Genomic DNA, 14,615 nt, shown 5'->3' on the forward strand with positions numbered 1-14,615 from the left:
CCAATTCTGACTGGAGAACAGGGCAAGTCCACAAAGTAAGCCTCAAAGATCTTCCTGGATTCTAAAATAAAAGCATGGTTTTTCTTCCTCCCTTTAACACCACAAAACAAAACAACCCCCTCCCCTTCCTCTCCCCCAACCCAAAATACAAAGCAAACAAAAGCATCCCCACCATTGCTTTTACGAAGTTCTCCGAGGAGTTAGAAAAGGGGTCAATTCAATCTTACCAGTACTTGCTCCCACTTGCATATGAATGCATTAGACAGAGCAGTTATTTATTACCGAGGGACGACGACAATGCATTCTTTAAAAGATAGGTTTTCATGGTCTTCAGGCTTCACTTTCCTTTTGTGTGGGAATAGCATATAAAATGAGAAACGTGTGGAAACTGAGAAACCCAGAACACTACTGTGACAGGTGCTGCAAGTGTTTTCAAACAAAAACAGGCAAACCTGCAAACCCTCAAGATTCGATTTTGGGAGAGACAGAAGCAATAGCTAACTTTTGGTGTGTATGTTGTTTCTACCTGGTCAGGTCAAGATTTTTTGTAGCTTAAATCAAGATAGGAAATGCCACAGTAATTGGGGGTTTTTTTAAGCTTAATTTACTTCAGACATTAAACTTGGAATTTTATACTGAAAAATAATTGAAAAAGATTAAAGTATCACACCCAAATTAAGACTAGACTTTAAATAATTTATTAGATCACATAAATATTTGTTTGCTCCCTTTTTCACATCCTTGGCACATAATATAGCTCTTATATAACTTTTACAAAACTAGCATAAACATCCATGGAAAACAAAATGGAAACAAGGAGGTACAATATATGTAAAGTTCATTGAATAGCAAAAGGAGTGAAAATTGAAGGAAAAACAGTTGCGCTTTCCTACATTAAAGACTGAGACATTACAGTCTAATTTTTATGATTAAAAGGAACACTCAATTTAAAAAAATAAAAAATAAAACTCAATGCTTGATTTCAGTCTTTTACTACTGTTACACTTGATCAAATAAGCCACATAATTGCTTTTATGAAGTTCAAATTCTTAACAAGTGATAGTTATTCAATGCAACTTTATTACTTGAGGCATCAACTGGTCAGGTTCACATAAGGAAGTACACATCAATGCTTGCAAAGCTAGTGGTTTTGAAGACTGCAGTTTTGAAATCCAGAAAAAAAAATTCCCAATTACCCTTCCAATATGGTATTACAGATCTCCTAATGAGCATTAGTATAAAGTCTATTCTTGATGAAGACAATACTAGACAGATGTTGCCTGATACCCGGGTAATGTTGAACGTGATTAAACCAGCGTGACACATTAAGATATTTCTCCTTCTCTTGCACTGTAAGGTCAACCTAAACAAGGGAAGAAAAACAAGAGCTTATAAAATCATACGACTACTGATACCGTATCACAAACAATGTGGTAAGTTCCAATAAAATGCAGTTTTAAAGTTAGCTTGATTAAGTTATGAGTCTAGAAGCCATGTTAACTTTAAACCCCAAGATTTTCAAGAATAATTTGCATAATTTAATAATCATATACAGAACAGAGGCTCAAGAGAGTCTTCCCTATTGGGCTCTAGTCTTGGATGTTGTTTGCTGAAAAAGACTCGTGTCTCAGGCCGGAGACTAGTTTGCATGTGAAGGTCAGCAGTGTAGAAAAACATACGTTCAAAATACATTCAAACCAAGCAATAAAGAATTAAAATCTGGTTTCTAATAGGGCAATCTGATTTGAGAATCAGCAAAAGCTGCTAGATTGATTTAATCATAGGAAATCCCATCCTACAATGGAGTTATGCTCCCTTTAAACTATTTGTTTTTCAGATAAACGGCTCAGTTTAGTATCTAGGACAGCAGTAACTACAGTGGTTAACGTCACTGCACCTTTGCAAACCCCTGCATGACAATAGTAGGCTGAAATCAAGGATGTGGCCCGTTTTCCCTAAGAACCCTAATTTTACAACCACATTTTCTTTAACGCCTCAGGGTGTGGATAGATGATCCATTTGCACCACTGTAGTATACACTGGCTTTGTATCTACAGTGGACAAACTAGCAGCTATTTCAAGATGGTTGCTTGCCTTAGGCATTATCACCATATCGTAAGGATAGGTGACAGGTAAGCTTCCCCTGCTTGTTTTGGGCAGACAGCTACCCTGGGATGGAAGTAGACAGACAGCTACAGTGGCATTACTTACCCAAGTAGTTTCTTGCTTGATTTCCCTCCCACACACTAATTCTATAACAGCTACAGAAAAATTACATGGGTATAAACATAGTATTAATCCAACCCTAGAAAACTTTGTATTGAAATTTTAACTGCACTGCTAAATATTTTCTCTTCATTTCCTCTGTTCTCCTTTCACTAGGACAGGGGTTTTATTTCTTTTGCTAGAATTACATCCTCCACAGCCAGGTTAAAGTTACAATGTGCTCATACTATATGCCTCCCTCAAATCTTTCCATACTAACTGGCATAACAATGAATGACTAAAAATGGTTTAAACCCAAAAGTAGATTGCAAGCACTTCAGGCAACACTATGTACTGCACCGAGACTAGCTGATAATCGATTCTTCAGGGCTTGTCAAGCAAGTGCGAGATTTAAATGGAATATGGCTGAATTTGTTCACTGCAAATTAGATTTTGGACAGCTAAACAAATTCACACCTATTATTCCTCCTCTTCAAATCTTCAACATTTTAAAATAAATTTAATGAGTATAGAAAACCTGAAGTTTCAGCTAAATGATTCTGCTTCAATGCTGGCAGACTGCCTCCTTTAACTGCCTTTATTCAGAAAAAGTACTATACTGAAATCACTTCATCTTCCCCTGAAAAGAGGCTGGATTGACAAATCCAGCTCTACCTAGAGAACAAGTAGCAGTCTAATTTTCCCTACAAAGAACAGCAAGACAATAGTTCAGTTTTCTGCCTGGCAAGGGAACCATGTAAAAACTGGTCAAAATATTTGCACCTCAAAAATATGTATTTGGGATAAAGTTGGATAAGGTTTTGAATGCAGAGATTCTCTCTCAGGTCTCATTTGAAAGCTTGTCTAACTTTATCCCAACTACTTTAGTTGGTCTAATAAAAGCTATCACACTAAGAAATCCTTGCCTCCTAAAATATTTTAGATTATACTATTTTATTTTAGTGACAGCACTTAAAGTTAAATGTGTAATTTTAATGGGCAAAACCTGGCTATAAAATGTAGAGTTACACTAAAATTTAGCAGTGGATTCAAACCTCCACATACTAGTTGTAAACTAGTAACTTGTGTTTTACATAGGAGAAAAATCAGTTGGGTTATTTCTGTTGGGTCCTGTTTAGCATAGGCAGGGGAAGAAAGTTATCAGAAGGGCAAAAACTAAAAACCTTTTATTCTCCTGGCAGAACAAGCAAATTATTTTTGCTTATTTACATAAGGTACTCTCTATTGGTGCAATATATTAAAAAAAGCACTGTGCGTCTTGCTCTACTTTTTACACAGAACATAACTCTTAGGTTAATTGTTTAGAGATCACTTTCATGGCATTCATACAGCATTTTGTTAGATAGATATTTTCTGTTCTTCTTCATTAAATTAGATAATTCCCCCAAGTTAGGAAAGGCTGCTGTTCTGCTAGTACAATAATTATTTGCTATTTAAGCAATTATTTTAATAGCAAAGCAGCTGCTGCTCAATTTGGTTATTTATTTATTTGTAAAAGGCAGGGGGGGGGGGGGGGGGCCTTTGCTGGTTTTATGCAAAGTTGATAAAAGGTCACCAAAGCAACCATCATAAAAGAAGCCTAGAATTCAGCTCTTAAATAAACTGTAAATCCTATCTGTTTTAAAGGGTATTTGCTTTTAATGGTATTTTGGAGGCAGGCATAAGTTTTCCTCCTCCAAATTCTGTGAACAAGAGTCTCAAAGTTGTTCAAGCAGCGTGCCTTTCAGCTAGCAGAACATTACGACATGCTAAACACTTGAAAGAATTTAAACAAATTTAGAAGCAATGTGGAGGAAAGAAATGAAAAAATAGTAATAGCAATTTAATAAAATCTGTCAAAATAGTATTTCATTAGGATAGCCCAGTGGTTTTTAGCCTGTGTTCTGGGGAACTCTGGGGTTCCACGATAGGTCATCAGAGTAGGGCAGGGGTGGGCAAAATGGCATATCCGGCTGGCAGCCAGATTTGATTTCCCAGCAGCCCCTGTCTGCGTGGCTGGGGCCGGGCTCCATGGAGACCCCAGCCACAGCTGCACTATGCGCAAGGCTGGGGCTGCCACGGAGACCTGATCCAGCCTGCACGCTCCAGGCAGGGACCTGCAGGCTGCAGATCTCTCCTCTGCCCCTGCTCCAGACCAGGCTGTCACTGCTGCAAAGAGCTGGGGCAGAGCCATGATCTACAGCCTGCACGTCCCTTCCCTGAGTGCGCAGGCTGCAAATTGCAGCTCTGCCCTGGCCCCCAACCAAGCAGCCCCTGCCATAGGATCCCAGCCACTCTGGAGCAGCCCCCTGCCCTGCCAGCGGGGCTGGGGCTGGTGTCCATGGCAACCCCAGGCACCCTGCCATGTGCCCTGCCAGCACAGCTGTGGCTGGGGTCTCCATGGAGACCAGCCCCAGCCATGCGGCCAGGGGCCCTGGGAAATGGAGCCCACTGCTGGCTGGATCCAGCCCGTGGGCCGGAGTTTGCCCACCCCTCGGGTAGGGTGACCATACGACCAATGTGAAAACAAAAAACACAGTATCTTCCCCCGCCCTTTTCTACTGGGGCACCACTGGTATTACTGTTCAGGCAGCTAAGGAGTCAGTGGCCAATAACCCACTGCTTTATTGCTTTCTTCATACATGTTAACAATCCCCTCCTTAATGGTCATTCCACTAATCAAGTTAATTTAAGGCAATTTTGCTGTCTGCTAGGGCTTCCTATTTCACAGCTCCTGCCTCCCTGCCTGGGATGCTTGTTTTAAATTTTTACGAGTCAGTGAGGACTGGCTTCCAAAATCCAGAACTGCCCCAGCCAATCTAGGACATATGGTCACCTTACATCAGGGGTTCCGCAAAGAGACTGAGGGTAATGGTGGAGCGGGGTGGAGGGCACTGTGCTGTTGCTGCCAGGCTGTATCAGCTGGCTCTGCATCAGTCTTTAGGACAGGGATAGGGATTCCGTGGCAGAAGTTAAGAAGTTTGAAAACTTTAAGACGTTTTAAAACCACTGGGATAGCTGGATACATTATCTTATAAATTTAGAAATACAGTATCAACTTCAAACAAAATACTGCACAAAAAATAAATGAAACCATGCTTCATAAAGAGGTGCCATATAGCAGTCTGGTCCCTAATTTTCAGGATGCTATGCATCATAATAAAATCTAAAGCAGAAAAAGGCAATAATTTAAAAATCAGTAGGCCCATTTCATTTTTTTTAAATTAAAATGAAAAAGAAAAATGGCCACATGCAATATGCAGCAGAATAAATAAAATCTCTCATATTTTCCCAAATAACCTGTTTCTACAAATAACCTTCTTGCCCCATTTGGAGCTGTAACAAGGCAGTTTGTCCCTTGAAGGGAGGCAGCCAGCCCTGGGGTAGAAGCCCAACTGTGAGGGATTAGTTGGCAATTTAAAGCCTAAGCAGGGAGAGGAGGGGGGAAGCAGAGAAGTTGAGCAGGGGAGGTAGCAGTTTGTGGTCAGGGAGCAGAAAAACCCAGAAGCACTTGCCTTTAGGAAGGGGTAGAGCTAAAGGGCCTTTTGCTTGGAGAAATGCTGAAGGTTTACTATATTTTTTTGTTTGTGTGGGCTAAGGATTATTGTTTGTAGTTACAAAATCTGGATGAGGGGCTCCCAAGGGAGGAAAGCCAGACGTGGATCTGCGGGCACTTGTGAACTACTGTGTGGACTGTCTGAAAGTCTCTTAATGGGGCAAAGCTGACTTGCATGGCAGCAAGCACATCAATTCACTTACAGGGGGCAAGCAGCAAGAATAGTTTAAGCATGCTAAAATTTTCATTAGAATTCATTTAGAGTGATTTTTGGAATTAAAGCAAAACAACAAAAGCTTGGCTAATCTCTTCAGCTGGGGACTTGTAGGTAACCTGGGAAGGTAGCCTTCTGTTCATCAGATAAGATTTGAATAGGAACCATCTAATTATTTGATCCAAACATGATACTTTTTTGTTAGTCAGAATTTTCTGTTATATTTGGAGGTAGTTTTCTTGGTGATGAATGTTAAGTATTATGGGTAATTAGTGAACTTCATTAATTCAACAAGAAGCCTCAGACTTATTTATTTGGGTCCAGCAAGATTTGGAGAGCATAAATAGAACAAATAAGCCCTTGTACTGAATATTTCTTAAGTGTCTCTAAAAAGCAAAGAGCACATAGTTTTGCTAAAAAGTGGATTACTTTTTTTAAAAGCAAAGTTTCTGTACCAAAGCTAATCTAACTTCTTAGCCACAGAGGAACTATTCTTACCAAATGCTCACTGACTGAGCTATACCCTAACAATACTGCCAAGTTCCTCTTTTTCCTGGAACCCTTGTTTTTAACTTGGCAGCTGTTCCTCATTTGTCCACCCACATTCAAGGAATATGGATGTTCAGTTTAAAGACACAAGAACAAGTAACTCATGACTTGTTTGACAAAATCCGGGTCTTACACAGGGTTGGGAAAAGGCTTCTTGGGTCGAAATGATGTTTTTATATTATGAGTGCAAACTTTACTGTATACTGAGGTTCTGAATCAAAGTCTTTATTATATAAGATCGCTTCTAATCTTCAGGGCTGAAAAGATAAGTCTTTAATGCACTAAATGATGATGATAATGCTAAAGATAAATCTTTAATGTGCTCTCTCAAATGGATTTCAAACAACTTGAAAAAAAAAAGGTTGGGTCTGAACCCCACTTTCCTCATTCACTTGTTATGGTTCCAATTCCAGTTTTTAAATACACGTTAACTGTTTTGTTACTGTCCATTTTAACACATGGGAAAGCTAAGGCGGTTGGCATGAAGTCCTCATGTGAGGAGTTAGGAAATGCTGCCCAGAAGAAATTAAAGTGAAGTTAGTAGTTAGGAAAATGGGAGGAAGGAAGAACCAGAGAAAGAGAGAATGAAGAGCTGAAGTATTAGTAGTCCTAAAAATAAGCAGATTTTCTTACAGAGGTATGAGGAATGAAATGAGATATATTTAGGGTTGTTTTTCCTAGTGACAGAATTACTTCACAAAGGTCCAGCTCTGCCTTGAACTTTTACATTAAAATTTACTGATATCACTGAGGGACACTAGTAGGTAAGGTCTTACGTTTATATCCATCTACAAATTAAGGCATGAAAAATGATGCATCTAAAATAGAAAGCTGTTGTTAAGCAGCAGCCTTTTCCAATGATCCACCCAACATTTTTGGAAGGGCAGCTCCTCCATCTACACCTCCTCTCCTCTCCTACAGCAAAGAACAACGGGGAAAATTTTAAATTTCTCAAGCATCAACTGATCAATGTTGAGCCGGTCCTGAGGAATACCATAAGACAGGGGGTGTTAAAGATATGGCCCTATGGGCCAGATCTGGGTTGCGGAGCCATATCATCCAGCCCCCACTGCTAGCCCAGTGTCTCGAACTGACTCAGATCACATGTGGCATGTGCTGGACCAGTCCTGGACAAAGGGCCTGGGATACACGCCGCATGTGGCAGCTGTGTGGGGCCAGTTCAGGACCTCCCCCACATGCCTGATCCAGCCAGTGCAGGATACACAATACCCACTGCAGGCATTCTAGGGTGGGTAGCGCAGTCCTACAGCTACAGAGCATTGGATATGGCATATGCAGGGGATTGGGGGGAAGGGAGGGAAGAGGTGTCCATAGGTCTGATCCAGCCCCATGCTGTTCACTGGGCCAGTGAAGTGGCTCACACCACTCATCTGGCTCATGGAACCCAATGAGGTTAACACCTCTGCCATGAAAGAACTCAGCACCTTCCACCCTGAAGCTTGGAATAGGTAGGAATGAGCACTGTGTTCCTTTTCCCCAAGAACAACTACCATATCAAGAAAAAATAAATGTATAGGACTTTAAGCTTTTAAAACTTTTTATCCATTTACTAAAGAATGAACACAGTAGAATTATGAGCAAAGAATACATAATTCATAATTCTTAGCTCCTATATTTCTTCCCTATTTTTGTAAGAGATCCACCCCACTATTTGCTCTTTATATCTTTTGAGCCAGAAAAATTTTCTTCTATGAAACGTAATAAATTTTTTGGAGACTAATGTTATGCTACATACTCTCCCAACCAATATCTAGACATTTGCAGTCACCCAGGAGCACCAAGTCATTTGTTCCTGCCATCTGTTCTATTTCCCAAAGGAATAACTTCTATCTATTCTTGATTAGGTGGTCTACTCTAGACCGAACTTTGAATTTAAAACATGCTTAAATTCCCCCACCTAATTTTTAACCACATCTCATTTGTATTCTCATAACTGACTATAAACAAAACAAAGTGTACACACAATTTTGTTTAAAAACAAAAATTATACACTTTCTTAGTCCTTTGTATAACATGTAAAAGATGGACATTCCTGAAATTCTAGTCCTGCAATTCATTCCACTGGTATTCTAGGACAGGGATTAGCATTATTTCTGCAGCAGGGATTAGCAATACTAAAGCAGCTGCTTTAATGGAGCTTAACATTGAGCACAAGCCACTTCAACCAGCCCATACTACTGCTGCCACCAGAACTGGAGTCACTGCTCCACCCCTGCAGTCTCCCCACTGTGATTTCTGCCTGTTGCAGAAATACTGCTGAAACATCAGGTGCTTGGCCAGTGCCTTGTCATTTCGAACTGTATGCTGAGCTCTGGCCAGAAGCCCCACATGCAGCTCAAGTTGACCTGGCAGGCACTGGCCAGGCATCATCCCCCATGTTTCTGGGTAGCACCTGCCAAGTCACTGTGAGCTGCTGCCCCAGCAGCAGGTGCTGGATCAACTAGTCACAAACTGGCAGCCTGGACGAGTCTCTTGCTATGTGCTGGGTTGCTCTAGCACCTGCCGTTGGGGCAGCAGCTCACAGTGACTTAGCAGGTGCTGGCCAGAAACCCTGCATGCTGTGGGGACAGTGCCTGGCCAGCATCTACCAGGTTATTTCAAGCTGTGTGTGGGGTTTCTGGCCAGAGGCTGTTGAAGCAATTTGGCATACACTGGCAGGCGGCAGCTTGGAGTGACCCTTCACCAGCTGGCCAGGAACCATAAATCTGAAGGGAGCCTGGGCACCCTCTGTTGACTGGCCATGTGCTTGGTGGCCTCACATGGCCCTCTCACTAACACTACCATCCTTTGTGAATTTTCTGATTGCAGGTAAGTTGTATGCAATCAGAAGATGAGGCTTGATTCTCTCCATGCTGAATGGGGGTGGGGGTTAAAGATGAGGCCAAGGACTTCACCTTATAATCAAATAAATACGGTACATACTTGACATGTGCGACTACTCCCATCACATTTTTTGCCAGCAAATTAAAACCCCTTAAAATTATGCTTTAGGATTCCAAAATGCAATGCAACTTGTCCTAATGTAGCACTGCTAAACATATAACATAACCTGACCTACACAAGAACTCAAGACTTGCTCTTCCCTCTGCCATGCCTCTGTTTCAGTCAGTCTGTGCTAGATGTCTGGATTTTGCTCTTTGTAAGCAATATTACCCTATACTACTACATTTATTATTCCTTTTTGACAGATCTGCAGCTAAATATTACTTTAAATAAGAATCAAATCTTTTACAAAAAAATAGCATATAAAGCACTTCTGTGAATCTGCCCATTTTCTATACTATAATTAACATTTGTAAAAAATATATATTTTGTTTTCCTTTGCAACTACTAAAGCATGAAAATGTCTATTCTTTAAATACATAAGCAATAGCTGTTATAAACAGAAAAATAATATTACTTACCATGATGTGATGTAGTCCATAATACATTAAAATATCTGCTAAGGTAAAGTTGTTTCCTGCAAGGTAGACTTTGTCTTCCAGGTACGAGTTAAGATCCTAAAATAAAATAAAATAACCGTTACAAAGGCAATATAATGCTAGTGTCCAGGAAAATAGTGACACAAGTTACATACTGCTAAGACTTGCAGTACTTGAAAATGTCCTTCGAAGTCAATTTATCACCTTTAATAAATCAAAGAGTCAATTTATTTCAAACCAAAGTCTGCAATACTTCCTAACACACAATATTAAAATGTTTCAAAGCATTTAGCCTATCATTTTTATATACAAAAATTATACTGTAAATAAGAAAATCTAAATATGTCTGTGAATAGTTAAAGCATATAGCATATTCATTCCTAGACTGACATTTAGTTTTATTTTATCTTGTAAAGAAGTCTAAAAGGGTGGTTTCAGGGGGTGGTGGTTTTGGATATTAGCTGGACTCCACAAAAATAGGTTCTCAGACAAAAAGGTATTCACATTTTAAAATGGGTTGATATATGCATTTCACAGGCAGAAAGTTGTGCTCAAACATTTTATGAAGTTCAAAGTGGGTTCCTCTCTAAAAGATTCTAATTGAATATAAGAAGCATTCAAAAGAGTGGGTGCTAGAGGAGGCATACCGAAGTAGAATTTCAGAGTAGTTAACAACAAACGAGGAAACATATTCAATGAAAACTAGTTTTATATCCGCATTACTGTACGCTTTGAGTGCTTTTTATAGAGTTTTAAGTACTCAAACCATAATTCAGATAAAGGGCTCTATTTTTCTGCATCCCCTTACATTCATCTCTTGTATACAATGCTACTCTGATAAGAGACTTGCTGACCCATTTAGGTCTCCATATTCCAAGAACAGACAACACAGCTCAGTCTTACTGCTTAATGGGCACATCTATGATGTTACTGCACAGAAGTGCCAGCGAACAGGGGGCAAAGGGAGGGACTTCTGGTGGCAAAGATTAGGGGTTAGGGGGCGGGACTACCCATGTGGCCCTTGATGGCTTGCCAAAACTCGGTAAGTGGCCCTCCGCCTGAAATAACTGCCTGCCCTGGTCTACTAGCTATATCTGGTCTCTCTTCTATTTCACAGCCCCAAGACTATTTTTACCTCTGTTCAAAATCATAGACCCACAGACAGCTGCAGCTACGGTTACAGCTTTTGTTTGAGCAGGAAAGGTAGGGAGAATAAACTGAAGATTAGGCTCTGTGTCTGCTGTATGCTCTGTAAGTCTGGAAAAATATTTCTCTCTTCATTCAACCTTCCCAAAAGAGAGAGAGAGAGCGAGAGAGAGAGAGAGCGAGAGAGAGAGAGAGCGAGAGAGAGAGAGAGCGAGAGAGAGAGAGAGCGAGAGAGAGAGAGAGCGAGAGAGAGAGAGAGCGAGAGAGAGAGAGAGCGAGAGAGAGAGAGAGCGAGAGAGAGAGAGAGCGAGAGAGAGAGAGAGCGAGAGAGAGAGAGAGAGTGTGTGTGTGTGTGAGAGAGAGATGAAAGAAAATACCTAGAATAGACACCCCACCAAAAATATAAAGCTGCTTCTTAAGGCCAACACCACAAAGTTTGGCTTGTGGAAAGTTTTAAGTAAAAAAACTCACAAATCCTTTTTTGATGTTTTTCAAGTCTCCCCCCAAAAATTCTACCATGGGATGAGCTGGGTACATAGCATCTCAAGGGGGACTAGCTTCATTAAAGAAATCTGGGGCAGGGGAAAACAGTGGATAATCAAACGTACAATTAGAAACTAGACTCTAGTCTAGTTGGTCCCTACTGTTGCTCCCTAATCCCTTTTTGTCTCAAATATACATGGCACAGAAAATCAAAAAATTATTAACAGAGAGAATTTACAAACCATCTGACCTCAATACAAAGAATATGGCAACTAACTCAGTTATACCAACTTGCTGTTCACACAATAACCTCTTTCCTTGATTTTTCCCTATAAATGGAAGTGTTGGCCCCTACACAGGTTAATTTCAAGGTAGGGACCTACAACCTGCAGAGCCTTATCCTGGCTGCAGTGTTGACCATGGGTCTTGGACTAGACTTTTATGTTTCATTCAGTGTGTGGGGCTGGGTCAGGGCTTGTGCTGAGTGTGGTGCCAGTGCCAGCCCAGCCGTATGTATTGGATCCAGGGTATGGAGCCAATCTGCAGACCTGATCATCTGGGACTTCACCAGACCTCCAAGACTTAAGGGTCTCCAAAATTTATCTTATTAATCATATTTGACTTACTAAATGGAGCCATATAGGCATAACAAAACTCCCTAGAAAGTCAACACTGCAATCAGAAGTAACCACTAAATACAGTTTTAGTTCTGCCTCCCTTCCACTATTTTTCCCCAGGTCTCTAATGCACATAATAGGTGTTATACACCATCAATTATAGTATTTTATATATATGTTTGTACTTATTCTTCAGTGAACAAAAAACCGTCAACACTTTGACAACATACGTTAATAAGCAATACATTTATTTTCTGGTTTTGCTACTTTCTGAAAGGCAGACATTTAGTTTGGGCAAACTAGCATTCTTACATACATAGGACTGCTTATATGTTCAGGGTGGGTAAAATAAGTTTGCTACTCGTTTATATTAAATAAATTATTGTTAACAGGTGTTATTTAGCAAACTCAGGGTGGGTAAAATAAGTTTGCTACTCGTTTATATTAAATAAATTATTGTTAACAGGTGTTATTTAGCAAACTAAGTTTTAAAAAAATCCCATTTTCAAAAAAAGAGTTTAGGATGGACAAGTTGAGCTATTTAGACCTGAAAAGTAATAAAGCTTAGAAAGTCAAAAGAGATTAATTCAACACACAGAACTTGTTCAACATTAATTATTCTTAGGGAAATTAACACATTTTTTGCCATTCTGTTTCCGAGTATATCATTTATCAGCTATTCCTGTTCTTGAAAGAATACCACAAAGATCCCATTCTACCTACTTAGTGAGTGCTAAGTTAATTTCCAGCATCATAACCACGCAATAAGGCTTTCCACAGATAAGGACACTCCAGTAGCAACTGGGACAGTAACTTCTTGGTTGAAATTTCTAGCACCAGTGATGAAGTGATAATGGTATTGAACTGAAATCTTCCTCAAGCCCTAAGGTGGTTGGCAAAAAGAATATACGCTCCTAAATGGACAGCTTCCCCTTTCTTAACTCTTTCTTTCAGGCTTTTTTGGGGCTGTTCTTCATAGAAATACTAACTGCCACATATGACACCTCATTCTTACTGTTTCAATCTGTTGGCACTGCAAACTGATTGTATGTAACCATCCCAGTATCTAGATTAGTGGTGCTCAACTTTCTGGCCTTGCAGGCCACATGAGGGGATGGCCCATAGCCTGTTTGCAGGCCAGATCAGGTCCTCGGCCTGGCACCACATCCTTCCTCCTACATACCAGAACCATGTTCCTGGGGTTGGCCCCCCACAGTTTCATAGTTGGTAGGGTCAGAAGGGAACTGAGCAGATCATGAAGTCCAACCCCCTGCCATAGGCAGGAAAGGATGCTGAGGTCAAACAACCCCAGCTAGGTGATCATCAAGCCTCCTTTTGAAGACCCCCAGGGTAGAAGCAAGCACCACTTCCCTTGGAAGTTGGTTTCAGATCCTAGCTGCCCTGACTGTGAAGTAGTGCCTCCTGATGTCTAGCCTGAATCTACTCTCCATCAACTTATGGCCGTTATTCCTTGTTACTCCTGGTACTGCTCGGGGGAACAGGGCCTCTCCCATGGCCTGCTGGTCCACCTTAGCTATTGGACTTGGCTTTGAGGCACCAGCTCTGGTCCAGCCTTTTCAGGCACCACACTCCTGTGTGGCTTTGTGGCCTTCTGCTCTGCCTTGTTCTGGGCTCTGTACTCACTTGTGTAGTATGGCAGGGCTCAAGGCAACTGTGTGCCCCTCAGGTACTAATGGGACCTCTGTATACTGCCCCTTACTGTCCCAACCCAAGCTACCAGTATGACCAACACAAACACTAAGCCCCTGGGCTATAACAAACACCAAAAGGAGAAGCAGCCATCTGCCCCTTTAAGAGGGAAAACTTTCCCTGACCTCTCAACTAGGATAGCCTCCCCACCCTGGGCTATCCTTGTGAGCTCCCTGAGCCTCACCAGGGATCCATATGCAGCACCACAGTCCCTTCAGGAGCCCAGTTGCCAGGAGCTCTTCACCTTGTGGCTGCCAGGGAGAGACTAGCTTGCTAGCCTAAGCCTCAGGCTTATATTGTTCCAGAGCCCTGTCCCCTTCCTGTCAGTAGAGTCCCTGGGCTACCTGCAGGTGCCTGCTAATTGGCCTAATTGCCCCACTGCCAAAAGTGACCTGCAGCTGCTGTGCCTTGCCTGCCTCGCGGTTCTCCATTGCTGGGCTGCTTCTTCCCTACAGGAACAGAGAGCCCCAGGCTCTCCGTTACAACCTTCTAGTACCAAAATAGTGTACTCCACTGAGCAACATGGCCTGTCTCTTAACATGTATCGCCTCTTCAAGAGTCTCAGAGCTCCCACTTCTGGGGATGGGTATTTGGAAATACCTTACATAAGTCTCATGAATATATTAAACTGCTTCATACAATTTTCTTATTCTTGTATCCAGCTTTACTCAAGCTTTTGAGCCTCCAGCAGG

The 14,615-nt window shown here is 41.3% G+C and overlaps 1 protein-coding gene across 2 annotated transcripts in view; it reads right to left on the bottom strand.

Moving 5' to 3' along the window:
- Nucleotides 1-675: 675 nt before the first annotated feature.
- Nucleotides 676-14,615, bottom strand: part of EEF1E1 (eukaryotic translation elongation factor 1 epsilon 1) — a 28,375-nt gene continuing 14,435 nt past the window's right edge. For both annotated transcript variants that reach the window (XM_014521768.2, XM_006027592.3), the window contains exons 3-4: nt 9,950-10,045; nt 676-1,363 (exon numbers count right to left, since the gene is read on the bottom strand). In XM_014521768.2, coding sequence (XP_014377254.1) covers nt 1,223-1,363; nt 9,950-10,045 — 237 coding nt within the window. In that variant the 3' untranslated portion in view covers nt 676-1,222. The remainder of the gene's footprint in view (nt 1,364-9,949; nt 10,046-14,615) is intronic.

This window comes from Alligator sinensis, unplaced genomic scaffold, assembly GCF_000455745.1.
Source record: "Alligator sinensis unplaced genomic scaffold, ASM45574v1 scaffold747_1, whole genome shotgun sequence".
Classification (NCBI taxonomy): Eukaryota; Metazoa; Chordata; order Crocodylia; family Alligatoridae; genus Alligator; species Alligator sinensis.